The sequence below is a fragment of the Coenobita brevimanus genome, chromosome 23 (assembly GCF_032717465.1).
Source record: "Coenobita brevimanus isolate Jiangsu-jjx chromosome 23, ASM3271746v2, whole genome shotgun sequence".
Lineage (NCBI taxonomy): Eukaryota > Metazoa > Arthropoda > Malacostraca > Decapoda > Coenobitidae > Coenobita > Coenobita brevimanus.
In genome coordinates this window covers 72783288-72797016 of record NC_136976.1, presented here as the reverse complement: position 1 = coordinate 72797016, position 13729 = coordinate 72783288, and the positions used below count along the sequence as shown (strand labels likewise).

The following is a 13729-nucleotide window of genomic DNA, read 5'->3' as shown; positions in this document are numbered from 1 at the left end:
ATTACAAATGGCCTTGATGTACCAGTAGATCTCTTGCCGTTTGATTTCTCTCTCTCTCTCTCTCTCTCTCTCTTTGTCCTTCACCTGTCTCTGCCATGACCTAACCTTCCCTTTCTCGCCCCCAGGAGGGTGAGGGCGCCCCGGGACCCGAAGGACACCGCCCTGATGGATGCCACGTAGCCCCGCCCCGCCCCACCCCGCCCCGCCCCGTGAACTATGAGCCCCCGAAATGGTGCCCCGGAGCTCCCTACCGCGCCCCCTCCCTGTCCCGCTTCACCCCCTCCTTCCCCTCCCCCACCCCCTCCCTCACCCCAGCCCTCACCCCCAGCCCCCTGTAGCCTATGGGGGTCTGATGGGGTGGGGGTTAAAATGCCCCGTGTGCCCTCTAGGGGTCGCCGCCCCTTGTCAAAGATGCTGATAATGGTGGTGGCCGTTTCCCTCCTTCCCCCTGCCCTCCCCTGCCCCTCCCCCTGCACCTGCACCCCTCCCCCAGCCTCCCTCCCCTACCCCCTCTCTCCAGGGGTGAGGGGGATGGGGCGGGGGGGCATGATGATGAGCTGTGTGGGGGCGGGGTTGGTGGCTATTCCCCGCCCAGACGCCCAAACGCATAGCCCAGCCAGCCCGCCCATCCCGACCACCACGCTGTGAGTACCGAGAGAGAGAGACAGAGAGAGAGAGAGAGAGAGAGAGAGAGAGAGAGAGAGACAGACAGACAGACAGACAGACAGAGACAGACAGACAGACAGATGGACAGAATTTCACAGGCTTTCAATCCCCTCTCTGCCCTAACCAAGCCCTGTATTCCCAGTATGAACTAGGCACATGGTAAGGCACTGTGCTATCCTTGTCTTGTCCGTAGTGCAAAAAAAAATGTAGTTAGGATGGAGAAGCGATACTGTGGTTGTGTGAGCATATATTTATACATACATACATACATACATATATACATACATACGTACATACACACATACATACATACATACATTTGCTTATACTCCCATGCATACATACATACATCCATTCTTAATACTTCCATACATACATACGTACTCTTATACTCACACACACACACACACACACACACACACACACACACACACACACACACACACACACACACACACACACACACACACACACACACACACACACACACACACACACACCCTGCCACCCTCCGCTCCAAGCCCCACACCTCAAGTTTACGTGCACAGGAGAATAAAATGCGGAAAATCGAAGTTGCGATATATTGGGCCAAAGTTTTAAGTCTCCCCTGAAATCCTATTCTCGTTTTCTTTCTTTGTGGCTTCGTGGGCTTAGAAGGCGCCCTGAAACCTTACTCTCAGAACCACCTCCACCTCCTCCACTTATCTATCCATAGTACAATACCACTACAGTCACTATCTCTACCACATCACAGCCACACCACCACCACCACCACACCACCACAGCCGGTAGTGTGTGTGTGTGTGTGTGTGTGTGTGTGTGTGTGTGTGTGTGTGTGTGTGTACTAGCTTGTAAGGGTGACTGTTACACTACATTATCTGAATGGATGGGGCTGATGGCTCTCTCTCTCTCTCTCTCTCTTTCTCTCGAGTTGTAACGAGAGGCAACAGCTGACGTAAATCTTCGTTCGTTGTGAGAGAGAGAGAGAGAGAGAGAGAGAGAGAGAAAGGATGAGATAGACGGAAAATAATGAGACAGAGGGAAGAAGGTAGGAAGGAAGGGAGAGAGAGGGAGATGAAGGGAGGAAGGAAAAGAGAGACAGAAGGAGGAAGGAAAGGATGGTGAGAGTGAGGAAGAAAGGAGGAATGAAGAGAGAGAGAGAGAGAGAGAGAGAGAGAGAGAGAGAGAGGAAAGAAGGGAGGAATGAAGAGAGAGGGAAGGGAAAGGAGGGAGGAAGGACGGGAGAGAGAGAGAAAGAAGGAAGGAAAAGAGAGAGAGTGAGAAGAAAGGAGGAAGGAAGAGAGAGGGTGGGGTAGGAAAGAGGAGAAAGAGAGAAGAAGAGAGACAGAGAGAGAAATGAAACTGTAAGAAAGAGAGGAGCGGAGGAGAGAGAGAGAGAGAGAGAGAGAGCAAGGCAGATAGTAGGGAAAGAAAAATGGGGAGGAAGTGAGAATCATAAAGTCACGAAAAAGCCATGATGTATGTGAGTTGAGAGAGAGAGAGAGAGAGAGAGAGAGAGAGAGAGAGAGAGAGAGAGAGAAATTAACTCACTGTCGCCTCTCAGTGGAAACCTGAATAATTGCAATTTCCTCAGCCTGCCGGAGAGAGAGAGAGAGAGAGAGAGAGAGAGAGAGAGAGAGAGAGAGAGAGAGAGAGGGAGGGAGTTACAAGGGGTTACTTAGACATTAATTACGCAAGTTTTAAGCCATTACTGCTTGGAGTTACGGCGGGTGGGAGCATGCAAGGAGGGCACTTAAACGTCCTACCCTTCGCCTACGAGCTCATTGTCGCAAATTCCATGGCTCCAAATCTTACAGTTCTCTCCACAATTATATGTATAAAAAAAACACACACGCACAAACATTCTCAAATCACTTTGCTTGCCCCTTTTTGCTAGTATTCCAAGTTCCCTGGTCTAATAACGCCTTTGTCACTGAGTTGCTGAGTTACTGAGGTACCGATTATTTTATGAAGGGTTATGGACGGGAGAGGGAAGCAGTAGGAACAGGGACATAGGTAGGAACATCACCTACCAGTACTGAGAGGCTTGAGGGAAACTTTATAGGAATGATAGTCAGTAGTGATATAATGATGAACGTAAGAATTTTGAGATGTATAGCTAATACTGCTAATCGCTTTTTCCCCCTGGATATGGAAACGTACATAATAAATACGTACATACAGACACAGTCATATAATTATACATACGTACATAAACACACACACACACACACACACAAGAGTAAGGGTAACACGCTGACGTCATTTACAAATTTCGCCCACGGCACATCTGTTGAGAGAGAGAGAGAGAGAGAGAGAGAGAGACAGACAGACAGACAGACAGACAGACAGACAGACAGACAGAGACAGACGAGGGTAGACTCATGGGAAGAGGAGGTGGGTGGTTGGAGAGAGAGAGAGAGAGAGAGAGAGAGAGAGAGAGCTAACTCACCCTCTCTCCCTCCCCACAGAGACCTGAGCAGCAACAACCTCACAACCCTCCAGGATCACGCCTTCTCTCACTACCCACACATCACGCACCTGTAAGTACTCCCCACCGTAAGTAGGCCGGCAGTAGGTATGTAAGTAGATCTGTTAGTTGATATGGTTAGTGTGGAAGTTGAATTGATACCTGTTAGTACCTAAATGTTAGTATCTGTCGGTAAGTATATTTAGGTTTGGTAGGTGTAAGTATTTATGTTAGTATGTCTGTTAGTAGGCCGGTAACCCGTATTGTAACTGTTTGTGTTGGTAGGTGTAAGTAGGTATCTGTAAGTAGGTGAAATGAGCTGGGATAACACTAGAATAAGATGCTAGTCACGAAGAAGTGCTAATGGAAAGGATGTAGAGCCGTAGTATTGTCTTCTTATTATAAGAGATTAGCACTAGAATATGATGCTAGTCACGAAGAAGTGCCCCACCCCCCCTCTCTCTCTCTTACAGGCGTTTGTCGGGAAACCACATCAGTACGGTGACGAGCGAGGCCTTCCATCGTCTGCCACTCCAGCGCTTGTGAGTTAGAGAGAGAGAGAGAGAGAGAGAGAGTATGGCATGCTGGACAAAAATAAAAATTCTCTTCCTCTGTATGTGTGTGTGTGTGTGTGTGTGTGTGTGTGTGTGTGTGTGTGTGTGTGTGTGTGTGTGTGTGTGTGTAAGTGTGTGTGTGTGTGTGTAAGTGTGTGTGTATTACATAGACGACTTGCTTTACTCTCTCTCTCTCTCTCTCTCTCTCTCTCTCTCTCTCTCTCTCTCTCCCTCTCTCCATTACTCCTATAATTTGCGTCAGATTAGGCTCGTTTACATTTTCTTACAATTTTCTTACGATTTTCTTACGATTTTCTTAAGATATTCGTGGCCTTGAGTTCTTCATTCCACTGTCTTTTTTCTTTCACTTTTTCCTTCCTAATTACATGCAATTTTCTCTCTACTTTTTTCGCCTTTGTTATTTTCTCCCCCGTCATCAGGCAGCCTTCTCTCCAACCCACACCTCATCCTCGGTCTCCCCCTCCCCCCCCTCTCCACCCGTATCCCTCCATCTCATCCTCGGTCTCCCCCTCCCCCTCTCTCCCTCCGCCGCACTCACATACACTCTCTTAGTCAGTCTCTCATTTCTCCATGAATTATTTTACTCATCTTTAAAAATTGTCACCGCTAGTGATTGGGATAACAAATAATAATAATAATAATAATAATAATAATAATAATAATAATAATAATAATAATCAGAAAATAGCAAGAATTAAATTTAAAATGATACAGTCGTAGATTCTCTCTCTCTCTCTCTCTCTCTCTCTCTCTCTCTCTCTCTCTCTCTCTCTCTCTCTAGTCCCTAACACCTTTTCCTTACCAACTTATTTTTGGATGCGGCTGGTTAATATGTTTGAATTAACACAGAAGAAGACCACAAGGTGTAATAAGCAAAATAAATCGCTTAGGAAGAGGTAGTGATGGTGATGATGATGATGATGATAGTAATGATGATGATGACGATAGCGATGATAGTAGTGATGATGATAGCAATGATGATGATGATGATGATGGTAGTGATGATGATAGCGATGATGGTAGAGATGATAGTAATGATGATGATGGTAGTGATGATGGTGGTGATGATGATGATGGTAGTGATGATGATGATGATGATGATGGTAGTGATGATGATGATGATGATGATGATGATGATGATGCGTAAAATCTTCAGGTCCACAGCATCACAGCACCCGTCTCTTCCCCTCTCACCTTTCCTTCATTTTCTTTTTCATTTCCTTTTAGCTTCCTTCATTGCCTGTCCGTCAGTCCCTCCCTAACAACTATCTCCCCGCCTCCTCCCCCCTCCCCTCCTCCCCCTCAAATGACCCCTGACCCTTAATGAGGCGCGTAGGGTCATTAATCATCGCCAGGTGTGTCCCCTAATTACTCAAGTCCCCCCTCTTAATCACCTCATTAATCTGTAATTGGTTTTTCTTCGTCATCCGTTTTCTTTTTTAGGTAATTGGGCTAGATTTTCTCTCTCTCTCTCTCTCTCTCTCTCTCTCTCTCTCTCTCTCTCTCTCTTAATAATAATAATAATAATAACTTGAAAGCTTTCAGATAGTGCATACCTCTGCCACTGCCATTAAAAAGGATCCGTTCCAAAATTTAATCAATTCCATCTTGGCCCATGGCCCACCCTTCCACAAAATTTTATCCAAATCCGTTAATAACTTTTTGAGTAATCCTGCTAACAGACAGACAGACAGACATACGAACCAACCAGCACGGGGTAAAACATAACCTCCTTGGCCGAGGTAATAAATCCATTGTTGACCTTCCTCTGAACTCCTCTTTGACCTCTTCTTCCTCTGCCCCACCCCTCCCTCTCCCTGACTCCCTCCTTCTGCCTCACCCTTCCTTCAGCCTGACCCATCCTCCTGCCTCGCTTCCTCTGCCATACCTCATTCGTGCCTGCCCCTCCCTCCTCAACTCCTATGCCTGACTTATAATGCCTAACCCACTTTTTGCCTCACCCTTAACCCCCTGCCTGACACCTTTCCTGACTCACCCCTTAACCCCCTGCCTGACACCTTTCCTGACTCACCCCTTAACCGCCGTGCCTGACACCTTTCCTACCTCACCACTTGATCCCCCTGCCCGACACCTTTCCTGCCTAACCCTTAACCCACCTGCCTGACACATTTCCTGCCTCATCGCTTAACTCCCCTGCCTGACACCTTTCCTGCCTCACTCTTCCTTCTTCCTCACCTGCCTCACGTTCCTTCCTGCCTGAACCGCTTCCTCCTCCTCCTCCTACTGCTGCTACTACTACTACTACTACTACTACTACTGCTGCTACTACTACTACTACTGCTGCTACTACTACTACTACTACTACTACAACTGTTACTACTACTACAACAACAACAACAACAACAACTACTACTACTACTACTACTACTACTACTACTATTACTACTACTACTACTACTACTACTACTACCACCACCACCACCACCACCACAACTACCACTCACCGCTTCTCTGGCCCCCGCAGGACTCTCGACAACAACCAGCTGGCGGTGCTACTTCCAGGATCGCTTCCAGACACGCTGCTGGAACTCTCACTGGAGGACAACTACTTTCCATCTGTCCCCACCGCCCTCGCAACCCTCCACCATCTGCATTTCCTGTGAGGAGGGTGTTTGGGGGTGTTTTGGGGTGTTTGAGTGTGTTTTAGGAGTGTTTGGGGTGGTTGAGGGTGTTTGTGGGGTGTTTGGGTGTGTTTGAGTGTGTTTTAGGAATGTTTGGGGTGTTTGAATGTGTTTTGGGGTGTTGGAGTGTGTTTTGGGGGTGTCTGAGTGTGTTTTGTGTGTGTGTGTGTGTGTGTGTGTGTGTGTGTGTGTGTGTGTGTGTGTGTGTGTGTGTGTAGTTCTTTTGGCCTGTGTGTTTTTTGGCTTATTATACCTCACAAAATCACACTTTCTTTTTTCCAGTAGCATACCTCTACGTAACTCTAAAAAATAAAGTCCATGTATATTAGAGTCTGTTTAAGTCCATAGAGTCCATGCAGTCCCATCCCCTCTAACCCCTCCTCCCTCTCCCCCACCCCCTCTAACCCCCTCCCCTCTCCCCCACCCCTCTAACCCCTTCCCCTCTCCCCCATTCCCCTCTAACCCCCTCGCCCTCCCCCACTCCCTCGAATCCTCTCCCCTCTCTATCCACCCCCTCTAACCTCCCTCCCTCTAGCCCTCTCCCCTCCCCCCACCCCCTCTAACCCCCTCCCCTCTCCTTCCACCCACTCTAACCCTCTCCCCCTCTAACCCCCTCCCCTCTCCCCCACCTCCTCTAACCCTTCTTCTCCCTCCACCCCCTCCCCTCACCCCACACCCCCTCTAATCCCTCCAACCCTCTCCTCTCCCCTCTCCCAAACCCCCTCTAACCCCTCCTCCTCCCCTCACAGCAACCTGGACCGCAACCGGATTGGGGTCCTTCGAGCGGGTGACCTGGGTGGACTACGCAGCCTCACCTCCCTGTAAGTACTTAGTTTTTTGACACACCCTGTATTGTATCTCTATCCCCCCCTATCCACCGAAAGGAGGATGGGGGGAGGGGGAGAGATGTGGCTGGATGGGGTAAACCAGAATTGAAAGGGAGAGGAGAGTATGGTGGATAGATAGATAGATAGAGATAGATAGAAGGATGGATGAGTGAATGGACAGATAGATAGATAGATAGATAGTTAGATAGACAGGTAGGTATAGGATATTTAGAGAGACAGACAGACAGACGGACAGACAGGAGGGGGGGGACTCATTTATCTGGGCGTCACGTGCTGCATTATGGCGGGTCAAATTAGGTGCCCATCATACGGCAATTTCACCCTGGCTCCTTCACCCCTTCAGTCTGAGTGTGTGTGTGTGTGTGTGTGTGTGTGTGTGTGTGTGTGTGTGTGTGTGTGTGTTCAGAGAGCGCATACCTTCTTCAACGCCAGTAAGATTTATGATTAACTTATGTAACTCCTCATCCTTACCAGACGAATACTTTTACTGTCTCAGATAGTCAATTAACTCTACGGTCTTAGTCTGCCATGTTCCGCAAATCAGATAGCTCGTTCCTCCGCCAGTACCAGTAGATTTTATTATTTATTCCAACACCTAGGTCCGGATCCACCTCAAAATCTAATCAACTCTTCCTTGACCCTCTGCCAACCTGTCCACCAAATCTCACCGAAATCCAATAGCAACTTTTTGAGATATCGTGCACACAGACAGACACTGGTGAATACATAACCTCCATCCAACGTCGTGGAGGTAAATATACAACACCTCCTCAGCCTGAAGGGGTTAATGAGGTCAAAAATTAGAGCCTGACCTAAAATTTCCAACAAGGTTCTAAAAATATGCTTCTCTCTCTCCCAGGGCCGCCTTCCTGTGACCTCAAATAACAGAGCGTCCCTGAGGTGACCTGATATTAACATTCTTGCGCTGCCCTCAATATGGGTCACAGGCACGTGCTCTAGCTGACGTTGTTGAGGTGGTAGCGCATTTTCCTTAGCGATTTATTTTACCTGTTGTACTTTCACCTTTTTCTCAGTGACTTAATTTATCTGTTGTACTTTCACCTTTTTCTTGGCGATTTATTTTGCCTGTTACTCTTCCATAATCCTTTTATTATTTATATGTTCTTTGTACTGACCTACTTTGTCTCAGTAACGTGCGTACGAAGGGGATAAGATGGTCTAAGAAGCAAAATAAATCGCTAAGGAAAAGGTGTTAAGGTCCACTATCCCACTTAGAATACTTCCTTTCATGTAATCTTTCTTTACCTAACCTTCACTAGTTTTTTTTTTTTTTTTTTTTTTTTTTTTTTTTTTTTTTTTTTTGGGGGGGGGGTAAAAACGTTCCTTATTTTCTTAGACATTTTCTTTTTTTATTTTCAAACCAACATTCAGGTTCTCGATAAAAAGAGTTATAGACACAACACAAGGGAAGAAGGATGGGTTGTTTGTAAAGTAAATCGCTCAAGAGAAGGTGCTACGTAACCCCGTAAGTCACGATAATAAAGACATAATCAAACGTGGATCAGTTACCTACAATCCATCCACTCAGGTGTCCATCCACTCAGGTGTCCATCCACTCACAGGTGTACATCCACTCAGGTGTCCATCCACTCAGGTGTTCATTCACTCAGGTGTCCATCCACTCAGGTGTCCATCCACTCAGGTGTCCATCCACTCAGGTATTCATCCAGTCAGGTGTCCATCCACTCAGGTGTCCATCCACTCAGGTGTCCATCCACTCACAGGTGTCCATCCACTCAGGTATACATCGACTCAGGTGTCCATCCACTCAGGTGCACATCCACTCTTTATGGGTTGGTAACTGACATGAATACCTCGAGTAACGCAAGGGGGTAACTGTGGTAACCTGTACACTAAGTAACCCACCATAAACCCTTAAGGACGAGTGAGAACCAAGGCCAAGCGTCTGATTACGTCTTCCCTCATCCTTTAACAGACATTAAATATTATAAAACTACTTCCTTGTATTATTTCTGCTTCGCCTATTTTTCTCTACACATGCAAAAAAAATCTTCATATAGATGTGTAGAATTATTTTTTTTTTTAAGATCTACCTTATTTTCGACACACCCGTACTGGGAAAAAAAAAATCACTGTAGGATCACGTTATTCTCAGTTCCTACGACCTGCCTTTTTTTTCCCCAGTATAGAGGAAATTTACGGGTCTGCTAAATATATGAATCTTTTTTTTACCTTCTTCCCTCACATATATAATAGATTTAAGAGGTGAAATAGAGAGATCAGCTTTCGTTCTTATATCTCGTGCCTCCCCTCCTTCTCCCACACCTGCCGGGGATTTACAGAAGAGACGGGACGTAAGATAGGACCCAAGACAGCCATTTTGGAAGTGAAAGCTGAGGTCTTTATATTTTAAGGCGAATTTTTCACTGTGTTATTCCTTTCTCCCGTCTCACTATCCTGCCATGTTCCCTTTCTCTTCGTACTCTCTTCCTCCTCTCTTTTCTCTTCCTCCTCTCTTCCTCCTCTCTTTTCTCTTCCTCCTCTCGTCCTCCTCTCTTTTCTCTTCCTTCTCCCTATCTCTTCACTTTTCTCTGTCCCCTCTTCTCTCTCTTCCTTCTTTCTGTCTCCTCTCTTCCCTTCCTTCCCTCTGCCTCCTCTCTTTTTTCTTTCTTCTCTCTATCTCCTCTCTCTTCTATCTCTCCATTACATCCTCTCTCTCTTCTCTCTCTCTCCATCTCACTCAACATTTTCCTCCATCACTTCCTTGCAACTTCCTGCAGAGAGAGAGAGAGAGAGAGAGAGAGAGACAGAGACAGAGACAGAGAGAGACAGAGAGAGACAGAGACACTATAGTCAGCATTGATTTTCACTTTGACAAATATCCCAAACCCCTTTCAGCTCAGTTGAAGGCCAGGTGTTGTCAGATTGGAGGCTGAGTTTGACTAGTAACCAAGGAGACTCACACCACCCTCATAGCTAAGACTCACCAGATTTCACACAGTTATAGCTTTAAATCCAGGCTGTAAGAATTGCCAAGTTCCGTCATCATCATCATTATCATCGTCTTTATTTTTTTGTCATCATCATCATCATCATCATTACCATCATTTTGTACATTTAGGCCAGCTCAGTCGATCTCCTAATTATAATAATAATAATAATAATAATAATAATAATAATAATAATAATAGTAGTAGTAGTAGTAATAGTAGTAGTAGTAGTAGTAGTAGTAGTAGTAGTAATAATAATAATAATAATAATAATAATAATAATAATGTGGACCGAAAAGTGCTATTCAAAGAAGAAAAAAAAAAAAAAAAAAATCTGGTTTCAAAAAAATTCTACGGACTATCCCACCCTCATTTCGCTGCCCTATTAACCCCTTCACGACCTCTCTGTGATTGAATTCAGCTATTGTATTCCGTTATTGTATTCCGTTATTGTATTCAGCTTCCATTTTGTATTGGTTTGTATAGTTTAAGATAGATTTTTGAAGTACCCCGCTCCAGTAGTTCTATTTCTGTCACTATCATCATCACTACCTTGAAAATAATGCTACAGTCAGCACCCACATCATGACTACCACCATCATTACCATCACTCAGTCTCTTTCACCACAACTACCATCCCCTCATCACCGTCATCTTTACAGCCACCACCACCACTACCACCATCGCCACTACCACCATCGCCACTACCATCACCACCACCCTCACTTCCCATTACCACCATCATCATCACTACCACCATCACCGCCACCATCACTACCACAGTCATCCCCACCATCATCATCACTACCACCACCACCACCACCACCACCACCACCCTTACTTCTCATCACCACCCCGCACCCCCACCTCACCACTCTCACCACCACCATCACCACCACTCACCACCTCCCTCTCTTTCCCCCAGGTCTCTCCACCAAAACCAGATTAAGGAGATAGACGAAGACGCTTTTGAGCCTCTTGAGAGTCTGCTGGTCCTGTAAGTACTTAATATTCGTCTATAACCGACTTATCCTAGGTCTTAACTCCAGTGTGAATTAGGGACGTGGATGTATCACTCGACGGTTGCGTGTATTTTGTGAGTGCTATCCTTGTCAGTTACTTTTCCTATGGGGGTCATCATTTTCTGTCTCTTCGTTTACATGTCAAATATTTTCGTGAGTTACATTCCTTTTCGTCCTTTGTCATTTGTTTTCTTTTGATTTCTCCTCTCTCTCTCTCTCTCTCTCTCTCTCTCTCTCTCTCTCTCTCTCTCTCTCTCTCTCTCTCTCTCTCTCTCTCTCACCTTTCAATCTTTTCTCTCCTCTCTTTCTTTTTCTCTCCCCACGTCTTTCGTCTTTGTCTCCTATTTCTCTCCCCTTTCTCACTTTCTTTCTTTTTCACCTCCCCTCCTTAATTAGTTAATGCAGCAATATACACAAAGAATACATAATTTTAACTCTCTCTCTCTCTCTCTCTCTCTCTCTCTCTCTCTCTCTCTCTCTCTCTCTCTCTCTCTCTCTCTCTCTCTCTCCATGCATTTCGTTTTCTCATTCTTTTTCATTTTTCTCGCGTCAGTTGTATAAATCCAGGGAAGGGAAGGAAGATTTATGCATATTTTATCCTTTTTTCTTTTTCTGTCTTTATTTTTAACTTATATAGGGTGTTGGAAAAGTCTATGTGCACTTCGAAATAAGGGGTGTGGTAGTGTAGTGTGGTGTGTAGTGTGTGGCTTGACTGTGGTGAAAGGTGTGGTGTGAAAGCGTGATAAGTAAGGAGTGTGGTGTGGTGTGTGTTGAACTTCGAACTCACACATTCGTCAATCTAAATACTTAATATCACTTAAAACTGACTTATAATCTTGTAATCCGATACTTAACTATAATCTGAAGCTTATCTCTTATCCAGCCCCCTCTTATCACCCCCCCTGGGTCTCCTCCACAGTGACCTGACCGAAAACGAGCTAGTAGAAGTGCCAGTTGCAGTACTACATTGCCGATACCTCACCCGACTGTAAGTAGATTGTAGCTCGATTTTAACAGTAGATAAATAGATAGATAGACTGAGAGATTGATAGATAGATACACTGGGAGACTGATAGATGGATAAACTGATTGACTGATTGATGGATGGATGGATGGATGGTGATTATAATGGATTTTTATTTGAATTACGCGACCCGTTTCTGTCTTTCCCACGTCAGGCATTTCTTTCTTCCGCTGTTGTTTACTTTCTTTTAGCTGTCTGTTTTCTGTTTCCATGCTTATGTTTTCCTACTGTTGTCTCTATCTTTCCTTACTCTAGTATCTCTCTTTTCCTCTCTCTTCTTACTCCAACATCCCTCTCTTCCTCTCTCTCTAACCCCTCCTCTCTCCCTCCTCTCTCTCCCTATCTCAGCTCACGCCTTCCCTTCTGCCCCTCGTCCAGTCTGCTCTCAAACCTCTCTCCTTTCCCCTCTCTCCTTACTCTGCCATTTCTCTCTTCCTCTCTCTAACCCTTTCCCTCCCTCCTCCCTCTCTGTATCTCAACTCACGCCCTCCTCTCTCTCCCCTCTACAGTCTCCTAGGGCACAATCGCATCTCCTACGTCGGTGAGGAGGCGTTGAAGGGGTTGACAAGGCTACAACAAGTGGAGCTTCAGGGCAATCCACTTCTCACCGTGCACACTCTCGCCTTCAGCCACTTGCCGGCACTTACCAAGCTGTACGTAGCCACTTAGTTATACTCTGGCACTTAATTTGAGGCCCCCTTGAAGCTATGGTCTCCGCCACTTATTCTGAGTGCCACTTAATATCTTCCTTGTGTCTGGAATTCTAAAAGTAATTGTGGGGAAGAGACACTTGAGCATTAGACATAAATATTGTGTACGTAGGTGGTCGCATATAGATAGATAGATAGATAGACAAATAGATAGATAGATAGATATACACGGCTCAGAGCATAAAGTAGACAGTCCGTTCCCTGAGGTTCTATCGTCCTCCTCCACGCAACAAATGGCGCCACACTCCTATCATCGCCTGGATGCCCACACCCACGTCCCAGCATCGCCTCAGTCACACCTTATCTAACCCCACCTCTCAACAGATCCCTAGCACTGTTCCATTTGCGACTCATCTTAACCCCACACCTTCCACCTCACCACAGAACCCTAGCACTTTCATTCCCACCTCCTCTAACCTCCACCTCCCACCTCATCTGACCTCCGCCTCTCAACAGATCCCTAGCACTGTTCCATTTGCAACTCATCTTAACCCCACACCTTCCACCTCACCACAGAACCCTCGCACTTTTCATCCCACCTCCTCTGACCCCGTCTCTCAACAGATCCCTAACACCGTTCCATTTGCGCATTATCGACCTCCACCTCCCACTACAGGATCCTGAAGGAGACGAGGGGGCTGACAGAGTTCCCTAATCTCAACGGCACATACAACCTGACGATGCTGAGGATTGACAGGGCATCGCTTACCTCAGTCCCCCCTGCCCTCTGCACCTACACGCCCAAATTACGAAGCTTGTAAGTCGGGTCGTGGTCTCCGTAATATTTTTTTTGTAATTTA

General features: G+C 46.0%; 1 protein-coding gene across 1 annotated transcript in view; it reads left to right on the top strand.

Moving 5' to 3' along the window:
• Positions 1 to 369: 369 nt before the first annotated feature.
• LOC145392794 (uncharacterized) overlaps positions 370 to 13729 on the top strand; it is a 24725-nt gene continuing 11365 nt past the window's right edge. The window contains exons 1-10 of the mRNA XM_080267082.1: positions 370 to 477; positions 2564 to 2571; positions 3138 to 3209; positions 3610 to 3678; positions 6197 to 6331; positions 7103 to 7174; positions 11099 to 11170; positions 12115 to 12183; positions 12729 to 12872; positions 13546 to 13686. Coding sequence (XP_080123208.1) covers positions 370 to 477; positions 2564 to 2571; positions 3138 to 3209; positions 3610 to 3678; positions 6197 to 6331; positions 7103 to 7174; positions 11099 to 11170; positions 12115 to 12183; positions 12729 to 12872; positions 13546 to 13686 — 890 coding nt within the window. The remainder of the gene's footprint in view (positions 478 to 2563; positions 2572 to 3137; positions 3210 to 3609; positions 3679 to 6196; positions 6332 to 7102; positions 7175 to 11098; positions 11171 to 12114; positions 12184 to 12728; positions 12873 to 13545; positions 13687 to 13729) is intronic.